At 42.1% G+C, this 19,994-nt stretch overlaps 1 protein-coding gene across 2 annotated transcripts in view; it reads right to left on the bottom strand.

The window, feature by feature from the left end:
* ARAP2 (ArfGAP with RhoGAP domain, ankyrin repeat and PH domain 2) overlaps window positions 1-19,994 on the bottom strand; it is a 604,561-nt gene that overhangs the window by 165,378 nt on the left and 419,189 nt on the right. For both annotated transcript variants that reach the window (XR_012237041.1, XM_073608952.1), the window contains exons 23-26: window positions 11,641-11,788; window positions 11,482-11,550; window positions 8,253-8,333; window positions 4,400-4,517 (exon numbers count right to left, since the gene is read on the bottom strand). Coding sequence is in view for 1 of the 2 variants with exons in the window: in XM_073608952.1 (XP_073465053.1) it covers window positions 4,400-4,517; window positions 8,253-8,333; window positions 11,482-11,550; window positions 11,641-11,788 (416 nt within the window). In the remaining variant the exon portion in view is untranslated. The remainder of the gene's footprint in view (window positions 1-4,399; window positions 4,518-8,252; window positions 8,334-11,481; window positions 11,551-11,640; window positions 11,789-19,994) is intronic.

Genomic DNA, 19,994 nt, shown 5'->3' with positions numbered 1-19,994 from the left:
ACTATTTAATTACATGCTTGGGAGATGCCTTTAAATGAGTTGTAAAGACTGAAGGATTTTTAACTTTCATTCATTCTGTGCATAAAGGTAAAAACCTTCAGTGTGCAGCTACCCCCTCAGCCCCCCTCATACTTACCCAAGCTGGATCCCGATCCAGCAATGTGCACAAGAGTAGCGGCTCTCCTGGCTCTCTCCCTCTTAATCAGCAGAGACACAAGAGGGGGAGCCATTGGCTCCCGCTACTGTCAATCACAGCCAGTGAGGAGGAAGCAGGGGGTGAGGCTAAGCCATTCTTATGGACACATAGAGGTGGTTCGGGAGCAAACACACTTTGGGGCTGCTCTGTGTAAAACCACTGCATAGAGCAGGTAAGTATGACATTTTATACCTTTAGTAGCGCTTTAATCAGAATGTGATGTTATGGAATAGTGTGATCCTCACAAACATTTTACAAAGATTGTAGCTCATTATCATTAAGATATTCCAAGGGCATCATAATCTCAAAAACAGCACTGGAAACAAGGATCTTTACAGCTCAAGATACAAACAAACATCTCTTCTTCCTCTGCAGGCTGTTAACTGGCAAAGCATATATAGTTTGAATCCAGTTTTTAATCTGAAATTTCTAAATTACGTTTTTCAAGATAATGATCTTATATGTTGATTGGTGACAAAGAGTAGCCTGTATAAAGAGTGGTTTAACTTATATGAGCATAAACCAATTTATATGAACATAAGCTCTATGTGAAACCTGGACCTGGATTAACCCACGGTCAATAAACAAATGTGGAGGTGTTGTCAGTAGCAACCAATCAGGTTACATCTTATATTTCAAAGAAAAATACAAATTCCAACATGTGTAGCTCCTATGAATTTCTGCCCTTTTAAAAAAGACAGACTTTTTACTATGGACAAGCTCCAATTTCATGTGTGTGTGTGTGTGTGTGTGTGTGTGTGTGTGTGTATATAGGTGCAGGTATTCACCTCTCCTCCTTTGGGTCACCCTTGTCTCCACCCCTGCCCCACATTGCAGCAACCCATTGCATGCAAACTAAATGGGGTGTTTGTCTGGCCATCGAGCCAAATCTCCAATACAGATCACTATTGGTGCTAAATGTGACAGCTTACTGCAGGGCTTCTGGTTGCTTGAAAGTCAGTGGCTGCCAGCATCCTAGGAACCAGTAATGCAGCATGAGCCCAATTCATCTGCTGGCAGAGAGATTTCCACCCAATAGCTAAATGTAAGCAAAAAAGTGCGATTGCCTGCTGACACCATTGACCAAATGTGGACAATCCCCTTCTTGGACAATGGCATCAGCCTGTATTCTCACCCCTTTGCTTACAATTAGGCAACCATTGGTTTTAATTCAGTAGGTTGGCTGGCTTCATTCATCAAGGTTAATGAATTATTTACATCACTGGATGATTAGAGATGGATATCTGTGGATATCTGTGGAACCCAATATTTTAAAGAGGCTCCCTACACAGATGACTACAAGCACCACGGCTGGGTTGCAGGGAAGAGACTTTTGTCCTCATCAATATGTCGACAAGGTGCTTTGTCTGCCCTTCTTGCTTGCCTAAGGGTCTGGTATGGATTTGGGGGAGGGGGGGGGGCTCACACTTTTTTTTGTTTTTACTTGAGTTCCCCCTTAAAATCCATGCCAGACCCTCATCAAGGATAAAATTCTAGCATTCATCTTGAGATGTACTCCACATGGGCTTTTTTTTGGTCATTTTGAAACAATGATAAAAAAATTGTATGGGGTGCTCCCCGTCCTCCCCAAAATCCATACTAGACTTATCTGAACATGTACTCCCCTCCCCTAAGCCATCACATGCCCTCAACATGGGGAGGATATCTTACTTAATGGGGCCCCCAGACCCCCCCTCCCCCATGTGAATGAGTAAAGTCGCGTACTCACGAGCGGAATGTCCGACAGAAAAAGTCCAACGGAAGCTTTTCATAGTCTATTCCGATCGTGTGTAGGCCTCATTGGACTTTCGATTCTGAGGGACCTAGAAATGGAACATGTTCTACATATTTCAGAGGGAACCGATTCCTATTGGGAAAACCGATCGTCTGTATGCTGTTCCGACGGACCAAAAACGACGCATGCTCTGAAGCAAGAACGAGACGGAAGCTATTGGTTACTGGCTATTGAACTTCCTTTTTCTAGTCCTGTCGTAAGTGTTGTACGTCACTGCGTTCTTGACGGTCGGACTTTGGTCGGACTTTTTCTTTGACCGTGTGTAGGCAAGACCGCTTGAATGGAATTCTGTCGGAGTTCCGTCAGAGAAACCTTCTGAGTTTATTCCGACGGCAAAACCGGTCGTGTGTACGCGGCATAAGAGGCACAAAGTATCCCTGGTTACGTATTCATGAAATAAACACAACAGACACCTCGACAAGTCCAAAAATAAGTCCCAAATTGTAAATCCGTTGGCAATCATGTCATCCAGTGATGTAGATCTACGTCAATCACGACGAATGATGACTGCCAACCCACTGAAATAAAAACATGCTGACTCGTCAGCTTGCAATGACTACTTGCTGTGAGTTACAGCTCCTGGGCCCCACATCTGAAGATAAACAAAGGGGTATCCCTGCTGATGTCATTGATCAAATAGGGATATGACAACATTTGGGCAGTAACATCACAGTGGTTTATATTTCCCAGCTCCTACCCCTTTTCCTCCTGGTCTCACCCTCAGTTTGACAGCAGGGGCGGGGGATCTTCTCCCCACTGTCACAATTCAAAAACTACTGCCACCTTGGCAGATGGCTTGTACTTCTGAATGAATAGCTAGGTGCTAATGAGCACCCTTGTAGTTCATTTACAAGCCCTGCAGCTTTTAAACTGACAGCCCATATGGAGGTATGGGTTAAAAGTTGCAGGATGTGCCTACAAAAGCCTAGGATTGCACCCCTCAGCCAAATGAACTTATCCTTTAACATATACCGGTGCCTCATTCAGGATAACAGTATAAAAAAAAAGGAACCCCTAACCGCTTTCCTTACAAACAGAACTGTGGTTTCTCTATTGGATGCTCCCAAACTCGTGGTCAGATTAAAGAGGGGGGCAAAAGAGCCAATTTCTTCTGAACCTCACACCCTCCTCCTCCATGCCCACTAACCAGCTAGACACAATGGGGTGGGATATTACATCTTTTTTGATGGAAGCTTCTCCTCCCTGTTATTATAAGACACGGGCTGGAGGGGGGTGACACAGACTATGACTGGCAGAAATCTGCCCACCCCATGTTATTGCCAAAAATAATATAGATTTGATTTCAAATATAGATTTGTATGATAATTTAAAACCGTGTATTATTATTAAAGTGGTTTTAAAGGCAGTAGGTTTTTACCATCATGCATTCTATGCATGAAAGTGAAAAATCTTCAGTTTGCAGCTCCCCCCTCAGCCCCCAATACTTACCTAAGCCCTATCTCGATCCAGAGATGTACATGTGACCGGGTCTCTCCCTCCTCATTGGCTGAGATACAGCAGCAGGAGCCATTAGCTCCTGCTGCTGTATCTCAATCATAGTCAGTGAGGCAAGAGCAGGGGGCTAAGAATGCAGAGAGCCGGCTAAGAAGCGAGTATGCACGAGTACCACCACAGCAAGCGGCTTGTTATGGGGGCACTCGGCAAAGGGGAGGGGCCCAAAACGCCGGCAGGCGACCCAAGAGGCGGAGGATCGTGGCTACTCTGAGCAAAACCACTGCCACAGCAGGTAAGTATGACATGTTTGTTATTTTTTTTTTTTTTTTATAAAAATGTTACAATCACTCTAATTATTTATTTTTACTCTGTATTTCAAAGGCTGTGTTTTTAACATGTGATCAGCAGCAGAGGAGTAGAAGCTCCTCCTGCTTATGTTTCCCTGCAGACAGGCTGGGAAAAGCTGGGTCATGTGACAGCTGTATATTGATTAGGAAAAAGGTACTTAGATTTTTTTTTTATTAAAATAACTACAGTGCTATAATCCACATACAGAAATAGAAGGGACGGAGTAAATCAAACTGCGTGTGTTTAGTAACACTAGTGTTATACAACCCAAAAAAAACACAAAGTAATATTTACACCAATGATGAGACAAATATACTCTCCCCTCTCTGCAAAATCCTAGACAATAAGGGTTTCATTAGTCTGACATTCTATTCTCCAGTTAATATCCATCCAAATTGGTTGAGAGCGCTCACACAATAATTTGCCCAGGGCCCCTATTGACTTTAATATGCCCCTGGCCATATTATCAAAAGGAAAAATTAAAAGAAAAAGCGCATTGTCTAAAAAGTTCTTATTTCTGACAAATTTATGTACAAGACCCTATACATTTTGATTTAAAAAAAAAACTTTAAAATTATGTTAGAAAATACAAAAGGATAACACACCCAGTTCCCCATGCTCGATGACTTCAAATGTGGTCCAAAACATTTCATTAGACAAAGTGATATTTTTTATACCAACTACACAGCTGGTAACCTCTGCAGCCCTCATAGTAGATGACACCTAAAAATGAGAACCGAATAATGTTTATTCCCTAGTGATTATTTTTTTTTTTTAACAGGCTTTTACAGTATTTCATTATAATATGTCCATATGTGTAATACTGAATCATGTCAAATTCAATAAACAAACAATCACCCACTGATTTCTTATAATTTCAAGATATGACCAACCTCTGCTACCATTACAAGAAGCAAAAGAATAATACTATATATAAAAAATAAATAAATACATTAAATATCCACATTACACCACATGTATTCATCTACTTAAAGTGGAACTCCAACAATGTTGACTCCCTCACCACCTATCCCCCCCTCATTTTTTTTAATTAAAATAAACATACATAACTTTACTTGCAGTCTGCTAGCTGGTTTAGTGCTTTCTCTTCTTCTTTGGGGGTTGTGGGGGCGGGTAAATCATCCTAGTTGCCTAGGCGTTCATGTATTGACATGTGAAAGGTGCTCAGTCTTGTACTCAGTATCGTGAGCAAAACTGGTGTGATTACTCAACAGGTTGGGCTCACAGAAAAAGGACTGAATGACATGAATGGGGTTCTGCCCATAAAGGACTGTCAGTGCTGAGCCAAGGACGAAACTGGGGACATCGCTGAAGAATGAAAAGTGTAAGTAAAGCTTGGCAAACTATTTATTCAATACAGGAGGGGGTAAAAATGACATAAATAAAATAAGTTCTACTTAAATTTTGTAACTTGTAATATAAGTGTAAGCAACTATGTAGACACACGCATTTGTGGTCACAAAAACAACAAATCAGAAGCTGCCTGTGATGGACATAATAAAAATCAGTCCTGCCTTTGCAAGAGATACAAGAAGACAGTAGGTCATTTAGCCTATCAGCATTCAGCCCTATGCAAATATCAGATTTAGGGAAGACTAAACCATTCTCAATTTCATTTCTATTTCCCATCTGTTTGAAAACTATAGGGCAGAGTAGAATTAAAGCAATCCTACTGCACTGTATACACTCTATAGTGACAGTCACAATGCATAGTTACATAGCTAGTCTGTTTGAAAAATGACATAGGTCCATCCAACCAATAAAAGGGAAAATAAAAACATTTACAATACTAAATACACAATCCTATACCCACAGTTGATCCAGAGGAAGGCAAAAAACAGCAAAGCATGATCCAATTTGCATCAGCAGGGGAAAAAAAATTCTTCCAGATCCCCCAAGAGGCAATCAGATATTGCCTGGATCCGTGAATGCAATGCAGAAAGCCTCAGATGTTCACAGGTAAGATATTTTCTTTGGTCTAGGACCCTTGAAATTCTAAGTAAACTAATATAAAATCTATAAAGTCTCAAAAAAGAAAAAAAATCAAAAGGCTCCTGATCCTTCCTCTGCAAACTCGCAAAGCTTCCTGTTTGGAGACCATTTTTCACTTTGAAGAACCAATAGGGAACTGTAGAAGGCGGAAGGGTGTTTGTCAATCCCCGAGTTTCTCTGAGAACGTTGAGCACACTGAGTTGTGGGAGTTCAGAGGAGCTGAAGATACTATTCAAAGGTACATGTACATTATGTACCTCAGGATGCCTGCACTGAATTGCAGTTGTCAATTTAGAAGAATTACAATTAGGGGGAATGATACTTTAAAGCATTGGCGGCTGGTGCTCAAAATTTTTGGGGGGGCGCAAACAAACTGAAAAATTCTGAAAAAGAAATATCAATTGCAGCCTCACTGTGCCCATCAAACGCAGCCGCTGTGCCCATCAATTGCAGCCACTGTGCCATCAATTGCAGCCACTGTGCCATCAATTGCAACCACTGTGCCATCAATTGCAACCACTGTGCCATCAAACGCAGCCACTGTGCCAATCAAACACAGCCACTGTGCCAATCATACGCAGCCACTGTGCCATCAAACGCAGCCACTGTGCCATCAAACACAGCCACTGTGCCCATCAAACAGAGCCACTGTGCCCATTAAACACAGCCACTGTGCCATCAAACAGAGCCACTGTGCCCATCAAACACAGCCACTGTGCCAGCAAATGCTACCACTGTGCCCATCAAATCCTGCCACTGTGCCCATCAAATGCTGCCACTGTGCCCATCAAACAGTGCCACTGTGCCCATCAAACAGTGCCACTGTGCCCAATCAAATGCTGCCACCGTGCCCATCAAATAGTGCCACTGTGCCCCATCAAATGCTGTCACTGTGCCCATCAAATAATGCCATTTTGCCCCATCAAATGCTGCCACTGTGCCCAATCAAATGTTGCCACTGTGACCACCCCCCGCCCGCTCGCCACCTGCCCGGCCCTTACCCTGTCTCGGTGGCGGGTCAGGAAGTGGGTGACAGCGGCGAGTGGTGGGATCTTGCAGTTTGTCAGACAGCGGCTCCTGTGTCCTCCATGCGTCTCCTCCCCTCTTCCTGATAGGCGTCCAATCGCAGCACCTGTCCTTTAAGCCAATCAGGTGATGGGTAACAGACCCATGCACCTGATTGGCGGAGAGGCAGTTCAGTGTTAGGAAAGCGAATATTCATTCTCTTTTCTAACACATCTGGGTGGTCTATGAGCGCAATGCTTTGCGCCACGAGTCCATTTTTTTTAAGCCTATTAGAACCTATGACTCTAATCAGGCGCTTCAAAAACACCCCCTGCTGCTGTGATTCAGGCGCCCGGCATCTGAAAAGGGGCCAGACACCTGAATAGGGGGTGGCCATGGATAGATTTATGCAATGCATACATTTATCCATGATAAATATAGGCGGTGGCTGGAGAGAGGGGGCAGCCTTAATAGACGCACCGCCACTGCTTTAAAGGATTGAAAACAGTATTAGCGACTTATATGCAGAGAGTAGATGGACCATAATGTTTAATCCTCAATCCAATTTATCTTTATTAATGTATATAAATCATCAAGATAAACTTTGACACATATCACGTCCTTTTTTGGGAAACACACTAAAATTTTTCTTGATGTGTTGTACACTGCGCAAAAAGATACAGCATACATTGCAGTCCTTTTGATATCTATTACTTTAAACAATTTAGACTGCATCACTGCAAAGTGATAATAATTAAAATAAACAGAATCATAACAGTAGTTCAAAGTATTTCTAACAAATTTTATCTGCACAAACACAATTCAATAGCTGTTTGCCTTCATAACACATCCAGATTGGTGTTATAACATGTAAATGCACTATGATATAGCTACTGTTTGTTGGGAATTATCAGGAGATAAGCCAATGTTTGCACTATTTGTATTTAAAGCAAAACTCCAACCAAGCATAACACAATAAAAATGAATAACCCAATAAAAAATCATCTAAAATATAGCTTTAGCGTCAACATTTAGCTTCAATCCAGAGATTTCTTCTACTAGATGTCCTCGGTCTGATAATCAGAATCATTTAAACCACTTCCTAACCCAGCCTGTTCTTGGACAGTGACTAGAGAAGTAGCACATTGATGAACTTCTCTCTTTGTCACTCTGCTGTCTCTTCCTATCAACATGCTTCTTGTCAGCACATGAACTGATTGACTCCTCATACAGCTTATTCCTTTCCAGCACTACTATACGGGTACTGCAAGCAGCTGATACCAGTTCATGTTCAGTTACTTACCCTGGTTGCATTTTAAAATACATTTAATGAGATATTAATAACCACACAGCTGCAAATACTTGAGTCTTTTATATCTGCCTGGAGTAACATTTAGGCAACAGAGAGTATCAATATAGTAAGTTTAATTTAGACCTTACCCTAATAATAACACATGTGTTGGGATCTTTTCTTTCCAAATACACATCAAGCAGCAAGTCACCAGACTGGGGAATTAGAACCTGAAATAAATATCATTACATTATTCACAATATTATACATACTGTGTATGAATATAGACAGTGAGAGGCCCTGCCACTATGTGAATTTAGGTTATGAAGCCATAAATGACACAGAATTCGCATTAAGGCTTAATGCAAAGCTCCAGCGTATTTATTGTGAGCGGAGAAATCTGTGTTTTGAGTCTTCTCCAAGTTTTGTAATCCTGGATCAGGACCTGGTGTTTGAAAGCTCCAAAGAGTCTTGGGTGGGATAGAACCTTTAACCTTGTGCCTGGATTTTTCTAGAAACCTGCAGCCTGTTCAAATGCACAGGTGTACAGGGTTATACGTCAGAGAATAGTTCAAGGCAGTTGTTGCCATTTGGAGAGAGAGTCTCTGTGTAAAGACATAGCTCCCAACTGTCCCTGATTTCGAGGGACTGTCCCTGATTTGGAACAATGTCCCTCTGTCCCTCATTCCTCCTCATTTGTCTCTCATTTTTGTCTGATGTATATATTGTATATAAAATGCACTATTTATCTTTCATAAAGTGTTTCCCAGTGCTAAACCTTTCATAAATGTTCTAAATTGCTGCATTTGTAAATACCAAAAGCCAATATAAAGGAATAGTAGTGGTAAAATGCACTTGTGGGTTTAACCGATCATTTTTTTTATACAATTCTCCTTTAAGGGGGTTGTAGTAGGGGGTGTGTCCTGTGCCTACATACTTTTGCTTTTGTCCCTCATTCCCATTTCAGAAAGTTTGGAGGTATGGTGAAGATAGTGGTGTGCTCAGCCAGGAGGGCTGACCTTTTCAAGAGACAAGGTCTTATGTTGGGGGGACTTCTTGCCCATAGGACTGGGGAAGTCAAAGTCAGGACAGCTACACAGGCCTGGATAGACTGAGAAAGCTGAGGTGACTAGAGAGTCCACAGAGGCGGCTGGAGGGAGTCCTCTGTTCCTGAAAAGTGGGAGACCCAGGAGTGCTGGGAGAACACTGTCCAGTAGACATGTGCAGAATAGAAATATTTGTTTAGTTTAATTTCTTATGTACTAATTTAGTTTCGTTATGGAATTAGTTCAGTTTGTTTTCGGAATTTGTTTAGTTTTCGTTAAATTTAATTTCATTTTCATTAAAATTTGTTTCATTTATTAATTTTCTAACAAATTCCAATTTTTCAGACTGATTCGAATTCGGATCGGTCGAAAAACGATCAACCGATTTGAATTCTGTGTGAAGAAATAGCTGGTTGTTAAGCAGCGGGCCCGGGAAGCCGCATCCTTAACAACCATGAGTCATCATCTGTCAGTGGGCTTCCCCACTGACAGATGAATGTAAAGATAAAGAATGCCGGCAATAGAAAAATGTTAAAAAAAACAAGGGCTTAGGGTTCCCCCCCCCAGTCTGGATTTTAAGGGGAACCCCATGCCAAAATAAAAAAAAAAAAAAAAAAAACAGCGTAGGGTCCCCCCCAAAATTCATACCAGACCCTTATTCGAGCATGCAGCCTGGCAGTTCAGGAAAGGGGGGGACGAGCGAGTTTAAAGAAGGCTTCCAGATTCCGATAAGTCCTCCACCCACAGACCCCGACAACCACAGCCCAGGGCTGTCGGGAAGAGGCCCAGAGCCCCCCTGCCCCAAAGCACCCACCCCCCCATGTTGACAGCATGTGGCCTGGTATGGTTCAGGAGGGGGGCTGCTCACTTGTCCCCCCCTTTCCTGACCTGCCAGGCTGCATGCTTGGATAAGGGTCTGGTATAGACTTTTGGGGGGGCCCACGCTGTTTTTTTACATTTTTATGGCAAAGGGCCTGGTATGGACTAAGGGGGGGAGGGGGGCAGACTCTACACCATTTTTCTTTTACATTTTTCTATTGCCGAGCAATTGCCGGAATTCTTTAGCTTTAATCTGTCAGTGGGGAAGCCCGCTGACAGATGATGACTTATGGTTGTTAAGGACGAGGACGGCTGACTTCCCGGCCCTCTGCTTAACAACCAGCTATTTCTTCACACAGAATTTGAATCGGTCGATCATTTTTCAACCAATCTGGATTCTAATATTCTGAAAAGTTGGAAATCATTAGAAAACGAATTAACGAAAAAATTTTTTAACTGATTTCAGCGAAATTTGTAACTACGTTACTATTTCTAAATAACCATAAATTTGACCGAATTTGTATTTGGACTGAAACGAATTGCACGTGTCTACTGTCCAAAGTCCAAGATTGGGTCTGTGCAATGAGGTGGGGCAAGCTTAGGCTGAATAAGCCTGAAGAGCCCAGGGTCTGAGACACAATAGAAAGCAGAAGTGCTGCTGACAAGAGAGCCAAGTGGCTTGGTATTTTCAGTTATTAGTTGTTTTGCTGAATTTGGAAAATCCCCTGTGTGAACTCTGTGATGTGAACTCTTTAAAAAGGCCTACTACCTTTGAGCTAACAACCCCCATATCAAAATATACTGTGTGTATATATATATATATATATATATATATATATATATATATATATATATATATATATATTACACTGTGTACGTACAGTACATTTTTTACTACTAAACATTTAATACACAATGCTTTCAAAACAATTTCAATGCAGTGCATGTGGGGCTTTCTAATATCGAAGCCCAGCACTAGCTCTGCACTTTTATTTATTGCTTCATTATCGAACATCTAAACAAAGCCATATAAACAAACTGAAGAGATGTCCTTCATCTGCCTCATTCAGCATTGTTTGTGTTCTGAATAGTGCTGAACAGTTTAATGTTTTAGTACACTTATTCTGGACTTTTGCAGCATGGTGCCATTTGCAACAGCACAGTATCTCTTGCAGCCAGCAAAAAGTATGTTTATAACAAGTGGTAAAAATACAATAACTGTTTGTAATAATTGCTATTTACTGGGCCAAGGGAAAATATATATTTTTTTGTTTAACTTTGTATTCTTGAATATGAAGCTTAAAGAATAGAAAGGCTCATCTTGGCTCAACAGGCTCAACTGTGAATTGTCACTTTAAAAAAAAAAGTCCTAACAAGTGACATACAGGTATTTTAGAGAAAATTTTATATTAAACACCAGGATATTAAAACAAATAAATGAGAGAAGATCTGGGAGACCATTCATTAGTTACTTAGTAAGGGAACTTTTCTTGTATTAAGCAATCTTGGGTACCTGAGCATCATTCCACCTGGTTATAAAACGGTTTTCAATGTCCATCTGTTTAAGCTGTACCTCACTAACCTATAAAAAAGAATGAAAAATGATATGTGGATTACAATGTTTTATTATTTTTATTACAACGAAGAGTGTAATCTGACATGGCTTACTCACATCAAAAATCTCTGCATAGAATTTAATGAGCTCCTCTACAACGCAAACCTCTTTGTCGTGATGTCCTTTGGTTTGAAAAAGGCATGAGGAAAACGTCTGAGCCAAAACACGTGTGTCCAGTTGGTTGACATCAGAGCATTTCTGTATTCTACAAACAAATGTTAATTAATCAAAAAAAGCTAAAAACACTTAATTGATGTTTATTGCATGCTGATTTTTTGTTTGTTTTTTTAAAGAAGCATACCAAAATTTTCCCCCGGGTTTACCCAATAAATACTCCTAACAGCTTATCCACCCAAGCTTCTGGATGCAGAAAGGAATTTGATGCATATGTGGAGGGCCATTCAACTGAAGAGAGACTATAGACTAAAAGCTGGACGGAAACAGCTTTTTTATGGGTTGTGTCGCCAAATGGATACTCTCTTGAGTACTTATGTTTTTTTAGCCATTCAGCCTAATGGAAACTACAAGACTACAGATGTTTGGTTGGAGGTCAAATATATATATATATATATATATATATATATATATATATATATATATATATATATATATATATATATACATATATACAGTGGGGACAGAAAGTATTCAGACCCCCTTAAATTTTTCTCTCTGTTATATTGCAGCCATTTGCTAAAATCATTTAAGTTCATTTTTTTCCTTATTAATGTACACACAGCACCCCATATTATCAGAAAAACACAAAATTGTTGACATTTTTGCAGATTTATTAAAAAAGAAAAACTGAATTATCACATAGTCCTAAGTATTCAGACCCTTTGCTCAGTATTTAGTAGAAGCACCCTTTTGATCTAATACAGCCATGAGTCTTTTTGGGAAAGATGCAACAAGTTTTTCACACCTGGATTTGGGGATCCTCTGCCATTTCTCCTTGCAGATCCTCTCCAGTTCTGTCAGGTTGGATGGTAAACGTTGGTGGACAGCCATTTTTAGGTCTCTCCAGAGATGCTCAATTGGGTTTAAGTCAAGGCTCTGGCTGGGCCATTCAAGAACAGTCACGGAGTTGTTGTGCAGCCACTCCTTTGTTATTTTAGCTGTGTGCTTAGGGTCATTGTCTTGTTGGAAGGTAAACCTTCGGCCCAGTCTGAGGTCCTAAGCACTCTGGAGAAGGGTTTCGTCCAGGATATCCCTGTACTTGGCCTCATTCATCTTTCCCTCAATTGCAACCAGTCGTCCTGTCCCTGCAGCTGAAAAACACCCCCACAGCATGATGCTGCCACCACAATGCTTCACTGTTGGGACTGTATTGGACAGGTGATGAGCAGTGCCTGGTTTTCTCCACACATACCGCTTAGATTTAAAGCTCTCATCAGACCAAAGAATCTTATTTCTCACCATCTTGGAGTCCTTCAGGTGTTTTTTTAGCAAACTCCATGCAGGCTTTCATGTGTCTTACACTGAGGAGAGGCTTCCATCGGGCCACTCTGCCATAAAGCCCTGACTGGTGGAGGGCTGCAGTGATGGTTGACTTTCTACAACTTTCTCCCATCTCCCAACTGCATCTCTGGAGCTCAGCCACAATGATCTTTGGGTTCTTCTTTACCTCTCTCACCAAGGCTCTTCTCCCCCGATAGCTCAGTTTGGCCGGACGGCCAGCTCTAGGAAGGGTTCTGGTCATCCCAAACATCTTCCATTTAAGGATTATGGAGGCCACTGTGCTCTTAGGAACCTTAAGTGCAGCAGAAATTTTTTTGTAACCTTGGCCAGATCTGTACCTTGCCACAATTCTGTCTCTGAGCTTTTCAGGCCGTTCCTTTGACCTCATGATTTGCATTTGCTCTGACATGCATTGTGAGCTGTAAGGTCTTATATAGACAGGTGTGTGGCTTTCCTAATCAAGTCCAATCAATATAATCAAACAAAACTGGACTCAAATGAAGGTGTAGAACCATCTCAAGGATGATCAGAAGAAATGGACAGCACCTGAGTTAAATATATGAGTGTCACAGCAAAGGGTCTGAATACTTAGGACCACGTGATATTTCAGTTTTTCTTGGGGTGTTGTGTGTACATTAACCACTTGACGACCGCCTCACGCCGATGTACGTCGGCAAAGTGGCACGGACAGGCAAAATCACGTACAGGGTACGTGATTTGCCTTCCGCGGGTGGGGGGTCCGATCGGACCCCCCCCCGGTGCCCGAGGCGGTCGTCTTTTGTCCAGCGGCGATCGGTGATGAGGGGGAGACCATCCGTTCGTGGCCCCCCCCTCGCGATCGCCGCCGGCCAATGAAAACACTCCTTTGCTGTTGTATGCTAAACAGCAGCAAAGGAAGTGATGTCATCTCCCCTCGGGTCGGTATTTTCCGTTCCGGCCCGAGGAGAGAAGACATCTATGTGAGTGCACCAACACACACACACACAGTAGAACATGCCAGGCACACAAAACACCCCGATCCCCCCCCCGATCGCCCCCCGATCCCCCCCCAATCACCCCCCCCCCCCTGTCACAAACTGACACCAGCAGTTTTTTTTTTTTTTTTTTTTTTTTTTTTTCTGATTACTGCATGGTGTCAGTTTGTGACAGTTACAGTGTTGGGACAGTGAGTATTACCCCCCTTTAGGTCTAGGGTACCCCCCTAACCCCCTCTAATAAAGTTTTAACCCCTTGATCACCCCCTGTCACCAGTGTCACTAAGCGATCATTTTTCTGATCGCTGTATTAGTGTCGCTGGTGACGCTAGTTAGTGAGGTAAATATTTAGGTTCGCCGTCAGCGTTTTATAGCGTCAGGGACCCCCATATACTACCTAATAAATGTTTTAACCCCTTGATTGCCCCCTAGTTAACCCTTTCACCACTGATCACCGTATAACCGTTACGGATGACGCTGGTTAGTTCGTTTATTTTTTATAGTGTCAGGGCACCCGCCGTTTATTACCAAATAAAGGTTTAGCCCCCTGATCGCCCGGCGGTGATATGCGTCGCCCCAGGCAGCGTCAGATTAGCGCCAGTACCGCTAACACCCACGCACGCAGCATACGCCTCCCTTAGTGGTATAGTATCTGATCGGATCAATATCTGATCCGATCAGATCTATACTAGCGTCCCCAGCAGTTTAGGGTTCCCAAAAACGCAGTGTTAGCGGGATCAGCCCAGATACCTGCTAGCACCTGCGTTTTGTCCCTCCGCCCGGCCCACCCAAGTGCAGTATCGATCGATCACTGTCACTTACAAAACACTAAACGCATAACTGCAGCGTTCGCAGAGTCAGGCCTGATCCCTGCGATCGCTAACAGTTTTTTTGGTAGCATTTTGGTGAACTGGCAAGCACCAGCCCCAGGCGTCAGGTTAGCGCCAGTACCGCTAACACCCACGCACGCAGCATACGCCTCCCTTAGTGGTATAGTATCTGAACGGATCAATATCTGATCCGATCAGATCTATACTAGCGTCCCCAGCAGTTTAGGGTTCCCAAAAACGCAGTGTTAGCGGGATCAGCCCAGATACCTGCTAGCACCTGCGTTTTGCCCCTCCGCCCGGCCCAGCCCAGCCCACCCAAGTGCAGTATCGATCGATCACTGACACTTACAAAACACTAAACGCATAACTGCAGCGTTCGCAGAGTCAGGCCTGATCCCTGCGATCGCTAACAGTTTTTTTTGTAGCGTTTTGGTGAACTGGCAAGCACCAGCCCCAGGCAGCGTCAGATTAGCGCCAGTACCGCTAACACCCACGCACGCACCGTACACCTCCCTTAGTGGTATAGTATCTGATCGCATCAATATCTGATCCGATCAGATCTATACTAGCGTCACCAGCAGTTTAGGGTTCCCAAAAACGCAGTGTTAGCGGGATCAGCCCAGATACCTGCTAGCACCTGCGTTTTGCCCCTCCGCCCGGCCCGGCCCAGCCCACCCAAGTGCAGTATCGATCGATCACTGACACTTACAAAACACTAAACGCATAACTGCAGCGTTCGCAGAGTCAGGCCTGATCCCTGCGATCGCTAACGTTTTTTGGTAGCGTTTTGGTGAACTGGCAAGCGCCAGCGGCCTAGTACACCCCGGTCGTAGTCAAACCAGCACTGCAGTAACACTTGGTGACGTGGCGAGTCCCATAAGTGCAGTTGAAGCTGGTGAGGTGGCAAGCACAAGTAGTGTCCCGCTGCCACCAAAAAGACAAACACAGGCCTGTCGTGCCCATAGTGCCCTTCCTGCTGCATTCGCCAATCCTAATTGGGAACCCACCGCTTCTGCAGCGCCCGTACTTCCCCCATTCACATCCCCAACCAAATGCAGTCGGCTGCATGAGAGGCATTTTCTTTATGTCCTCCCGAGTACCCCTACCCAACGAACCCCCCAAAAAAGATGTCGTGTCTGCAGCAAGCGCGGATATAGGCGTGACACCCGCTATTATTGTCCCTCCTGTCCTGACAATCCTGGTCTTTGCATTGGTGAATGTTTTGAACGCTACCATTCACTAGTTGAGTATTAGCGTAGGGTACAGCATTGCACAGACTAGGACACACTTTCACAGGGTCTCCCAAGATGCCATCGCATTTTGAGAGACCCGAACCTGGAACCGGTTACCGTTATAAAAGTTAGTTACAAAAAAAGTGTAAAAAAAAAAAAAAAAATATGAAATAAAAAAAAATAGTTGTTGTTTTATTGTTCTCTCTCTCTCTATTCTCTCTCTCTATTGTTCTGCTCTTTTTTACTGTATTCTATTCTGCAATGTTTTATTGTTATTGTTATTGTTATTATGTTTTATCATGTTTGTTTTTCAGGTGTGTAATTATTTACACTTTACTGTGCTTTATTGTTAACCATTGTTAACCATTTTTTTGTCTTCAGGTACGCCATTCACGACTTTGAGTGGTTATACCAGAATGATGCCTGCAGGTTTAGGTATCATCTTGGTATCATTCTTTTCAGCCAGCGGTCGGCTTTCATGTAAAAGCAATCCTAGCGGCTAATTAGCCTCTAGACTGCTTTTACAAGCCGTGGGAGGGAATGCCCCCCCCCCCCACCGTCTTCCGTGTTTTTCTCTGGCTCTCCTGTCTCAACAGGGAACCTGAGAATGCAGCCGGTGATTCAGACAGCTGACCATAGAGCTGATCAGAGACCAGAGTGGCTCCAAACATCTCTATGGCATAAGAAACCGGAAGCTACGAGTATTTCATGACTTAGATTTCGCCGGATGTAAATAGCGCCATTGGGAAATTGGGGAAGCATTTTATCACACCGATCTTGGTGTGGTCAGATGCTTTGAGGGCAGAGGAGAGATCTAGGGTCTAATAGACCACAATTTTTTCAAAAAAGAGTACCTGTCACTACCTATTGCTATCATAGGGGATATTTACATTCCCCGAGATAACAATAAAAATGATTAAAAAAAAAAATATGAAAGGAACAGTTTAAAAGTAAGATTAAAAAAGCAAAAAAATAATAAAGAAAAAAAAAAAAAAAAAAAAAAAACACCCCTGTCGCCCCCTGCTCTCGCGCTAAGGCGAACGCAAGCGGCGGTCTGTCGTCAAACATAAACAGCAATTGCACCATGCATGTGAGGTATCACCGCGAAGGCCAGATCGAGTGCAGTAATTTTTCCAGTAGACCTCCTCTGTAAATCTAAAGTGGTAACCTGTAAAGGCTTTTGAAGGCTTTTAAACATGTATTTATTTTGTTGCCACTGCACGTTTGTGCGCAATTTTAAAGCATGTCATGTTTGGTATCCATGTACTCGGCCTAAGATCATCTTTTTTATTTCATCAAACATTTGGGCAATATAGCGTGTTTTAGTGCATTAAAATTAAAAAAAGTGTGTTTTTTCCCCAAAAAATGCGTTTGAAAAATCGCTGCGCAATTACTGTGTGAAAAAAAAAAATGAAACACCCACCATTTTAATCTGTAGGGCATTTGCTTTAAAAAAATATATAATGTTTGGGGGTTCAAAGTAATTTTTTTGCAAAAAAAAAAAACTTTTTCATGTAAACAATAAGTGTCAGAAAGGGCTTTGTCTTCAAGTGGTTAGAAGAGTGGGTGATGTGTGACATAAGCTTCTAAATGTTGTGCATAAAATGCCAGGACAGTTCAAAACCCCCCCAAATGACCCCATTTTGGAAAGTAGACACCCCAAGCTATTTGCTGAGAGGCATGTCGAGTCCATGGAATATTTTATATTGCGACACAAGTTGCGGGAAAGAGACAAATTTTTTTTTTTTTTTTTTTTTTTTTGCACAAAGTTGTCACTAAATGATATATTGCTCAAACATGCCATGGAAATATGTGAAATTACACCCCAAAATACATTCTGCTGCTTCTCCTGAGTACGGGGATACCACATGTGTGAGACTTTTTGGGAGCCTAGCCGCGTACGGGACCCCGAAAACCAAGCACCGCCTTCAGGCTTTCTAAGGGCGTGAATTTTTGATTTCACTCTTCACTGCCTATCACAGTTTCGGAGGCCATGGAATGCCCAGGTGGCACAAAACCCCCCCAAATGACCCCATTTTGGAAAGTAGACACCCCAAGCTATTTGCTGAGAGGTATAGTGAGTATTTTGCAGACCTCACTTTTTGTCACAAAGTTTTGAAAATTGAAAAAAGAAAAAAAAAAATGTTTTTTCTTGTCTTTCTTCATTTTCAAAAACAAATGAGAGCTGCAAAATACTCACCATGCCTTTCAGCAAATAGCTTGGGGTGTCTACTTTCCAAAATGGGGTCATTTGGGGGGGTTTTGTGCCACCTGGGCATTCCATGGCCTCCGAAACTGTGATAGGCAGTAAAGAGTGAAATCAAAAATTTTCACCCTTAGAAATCCTGAAGGCAGTGATTGGTTTTCGGGGTCCAGTACGCGGCTAGGCTCCCAAAAAGTCCCACACATGTGGTATCCCCATACTCAGGAGAAGCAGCTAAATGTATTTTGGGGTGCAATTCCACATATGCCCATGGCCTGTGTGAGCAATATATCATTTAGTGACAACTTTATGAAAAAAAAAAAAAAAAAAAAAAAAAAGTGTCACTTTCCCGCAACTTGTGTCAAAATATAAAATATTCCATGGACTCAATATGCCTCTCAGCAAATAGCTTGGGGTGTCTACTTTCCAAAATGGGGTCATTTTGGGGGGTTTTGTGCCACCTGGGCATTCCATGGCCTCCGAAACTGTTATAGGCAGTGAAGAGTGAAAGCAAAAATTTACACCCTTAGAAATCCTGAAGGCGGTGATTGGTTTTCGGGGCCCCGTACGCGGCTAGGCTCCCAAAAAGTCCCACACATGTGGTATCCCCATACTCAGGAGAAGCAGCTAAATGTATTTTGGGGTGCAATTCCACATAGGCCCATGGCCTGTGTGAGCAATATATCATTTAGTGACGACTTTTTGTAAATATTTTTTTTTTTTTTTTTTTTGTCATTTTTCAATCACTTGGGACAAAAAAAATAAATATTCAATGGGTTCAACATGCCTCTCAGCAATTTCCTTGGGGTGTCTACTTTCCAAAATGGGGTCATTTGGGGGGGGTTTGTACTGCCCTGCCATTTTAGCACCTCAAGAAATGACATAGGCAGTCATAAACTAAAAGCTGTGTAAATTCCAGAAAATGTACCCTAGTTTGTAGACGCTATAACTTTTGCGCAAACCAATAAATATACGCTTATTGACATTTTTTTTACCAAAGACATGTGGCCGAATACATTTTGGCCTAAATGTATGACTAAAATTTAGTTTATTGGATTTTTTTTATAACAAAAAGTAGAAAATATCATTTTTTTTCAAAATTTTCGGTCTTTTTCCGTTTATAGCGCAAAAAATAAAAACCGCAGAGGTGATCAAATACCATCAAAAGAAAGCTCTATTTGTGGGAAGAAAAGGACGCAAATTTCGTTTGGGTACAGCATTGCATGACCGCGCAATTAGCAGTTAAAGCGACGCAGTGCCAAATTGGAAAAAGACCTCTGGTCCTTAGGCAGCATAATGGTCCGGGGCTCAAGTGGTTAATGAGGAAAAAAATGAACTTAAATGATTTTAGTAAATGGCTGCAATATAACAAAGAGTGAAAAATTTAAGGGGATCTGAATACTTTCCGTCCCCTCTGTATATATATATATATATATATATATATATATATATATAATATATATTATATTTTTTTTTTTTTTGTAAATGAACAAAGAATTCTTAAAGCACTATGGATGAGTAAAGTAGACAGAACAACAAAGGAGGCTTTCTTTGCACCTCCCTTTGTCTACTCAAAGCAGATTCAAACCCAGTCTATAAAATATCGTATACGCCTTACTACATTAAATATGCAGCCTTCATTAAGTCTAGGTTCACATCTATGCTGTTGCGGTTGATACAGTTTTTAGGCAAGTTTTTCTGTGCATTTTGCATT

Source organism: Aquarana catesbeiana, linkage group LG01 (assembly GCF_042186555.1).
Source record: "Aquarana catesbeiana isolate 2022-GZ linkage group LG01, ASM4218655v1, whole genome shotgun sequence".
In the NCBI taxonomy this organism is placed as follows: domain Eukaryota; kingdom Metazoa; phylum Chordata; class Amphibia; order Anura; family Ranidae; genus Aquarana; species Aquarana catesbeiana.
The sequence above is the reverse complement of the archived record's forward strand: the minus strand, read 5'-3'. Positions and strand labels throughout refer to the sequence as shown.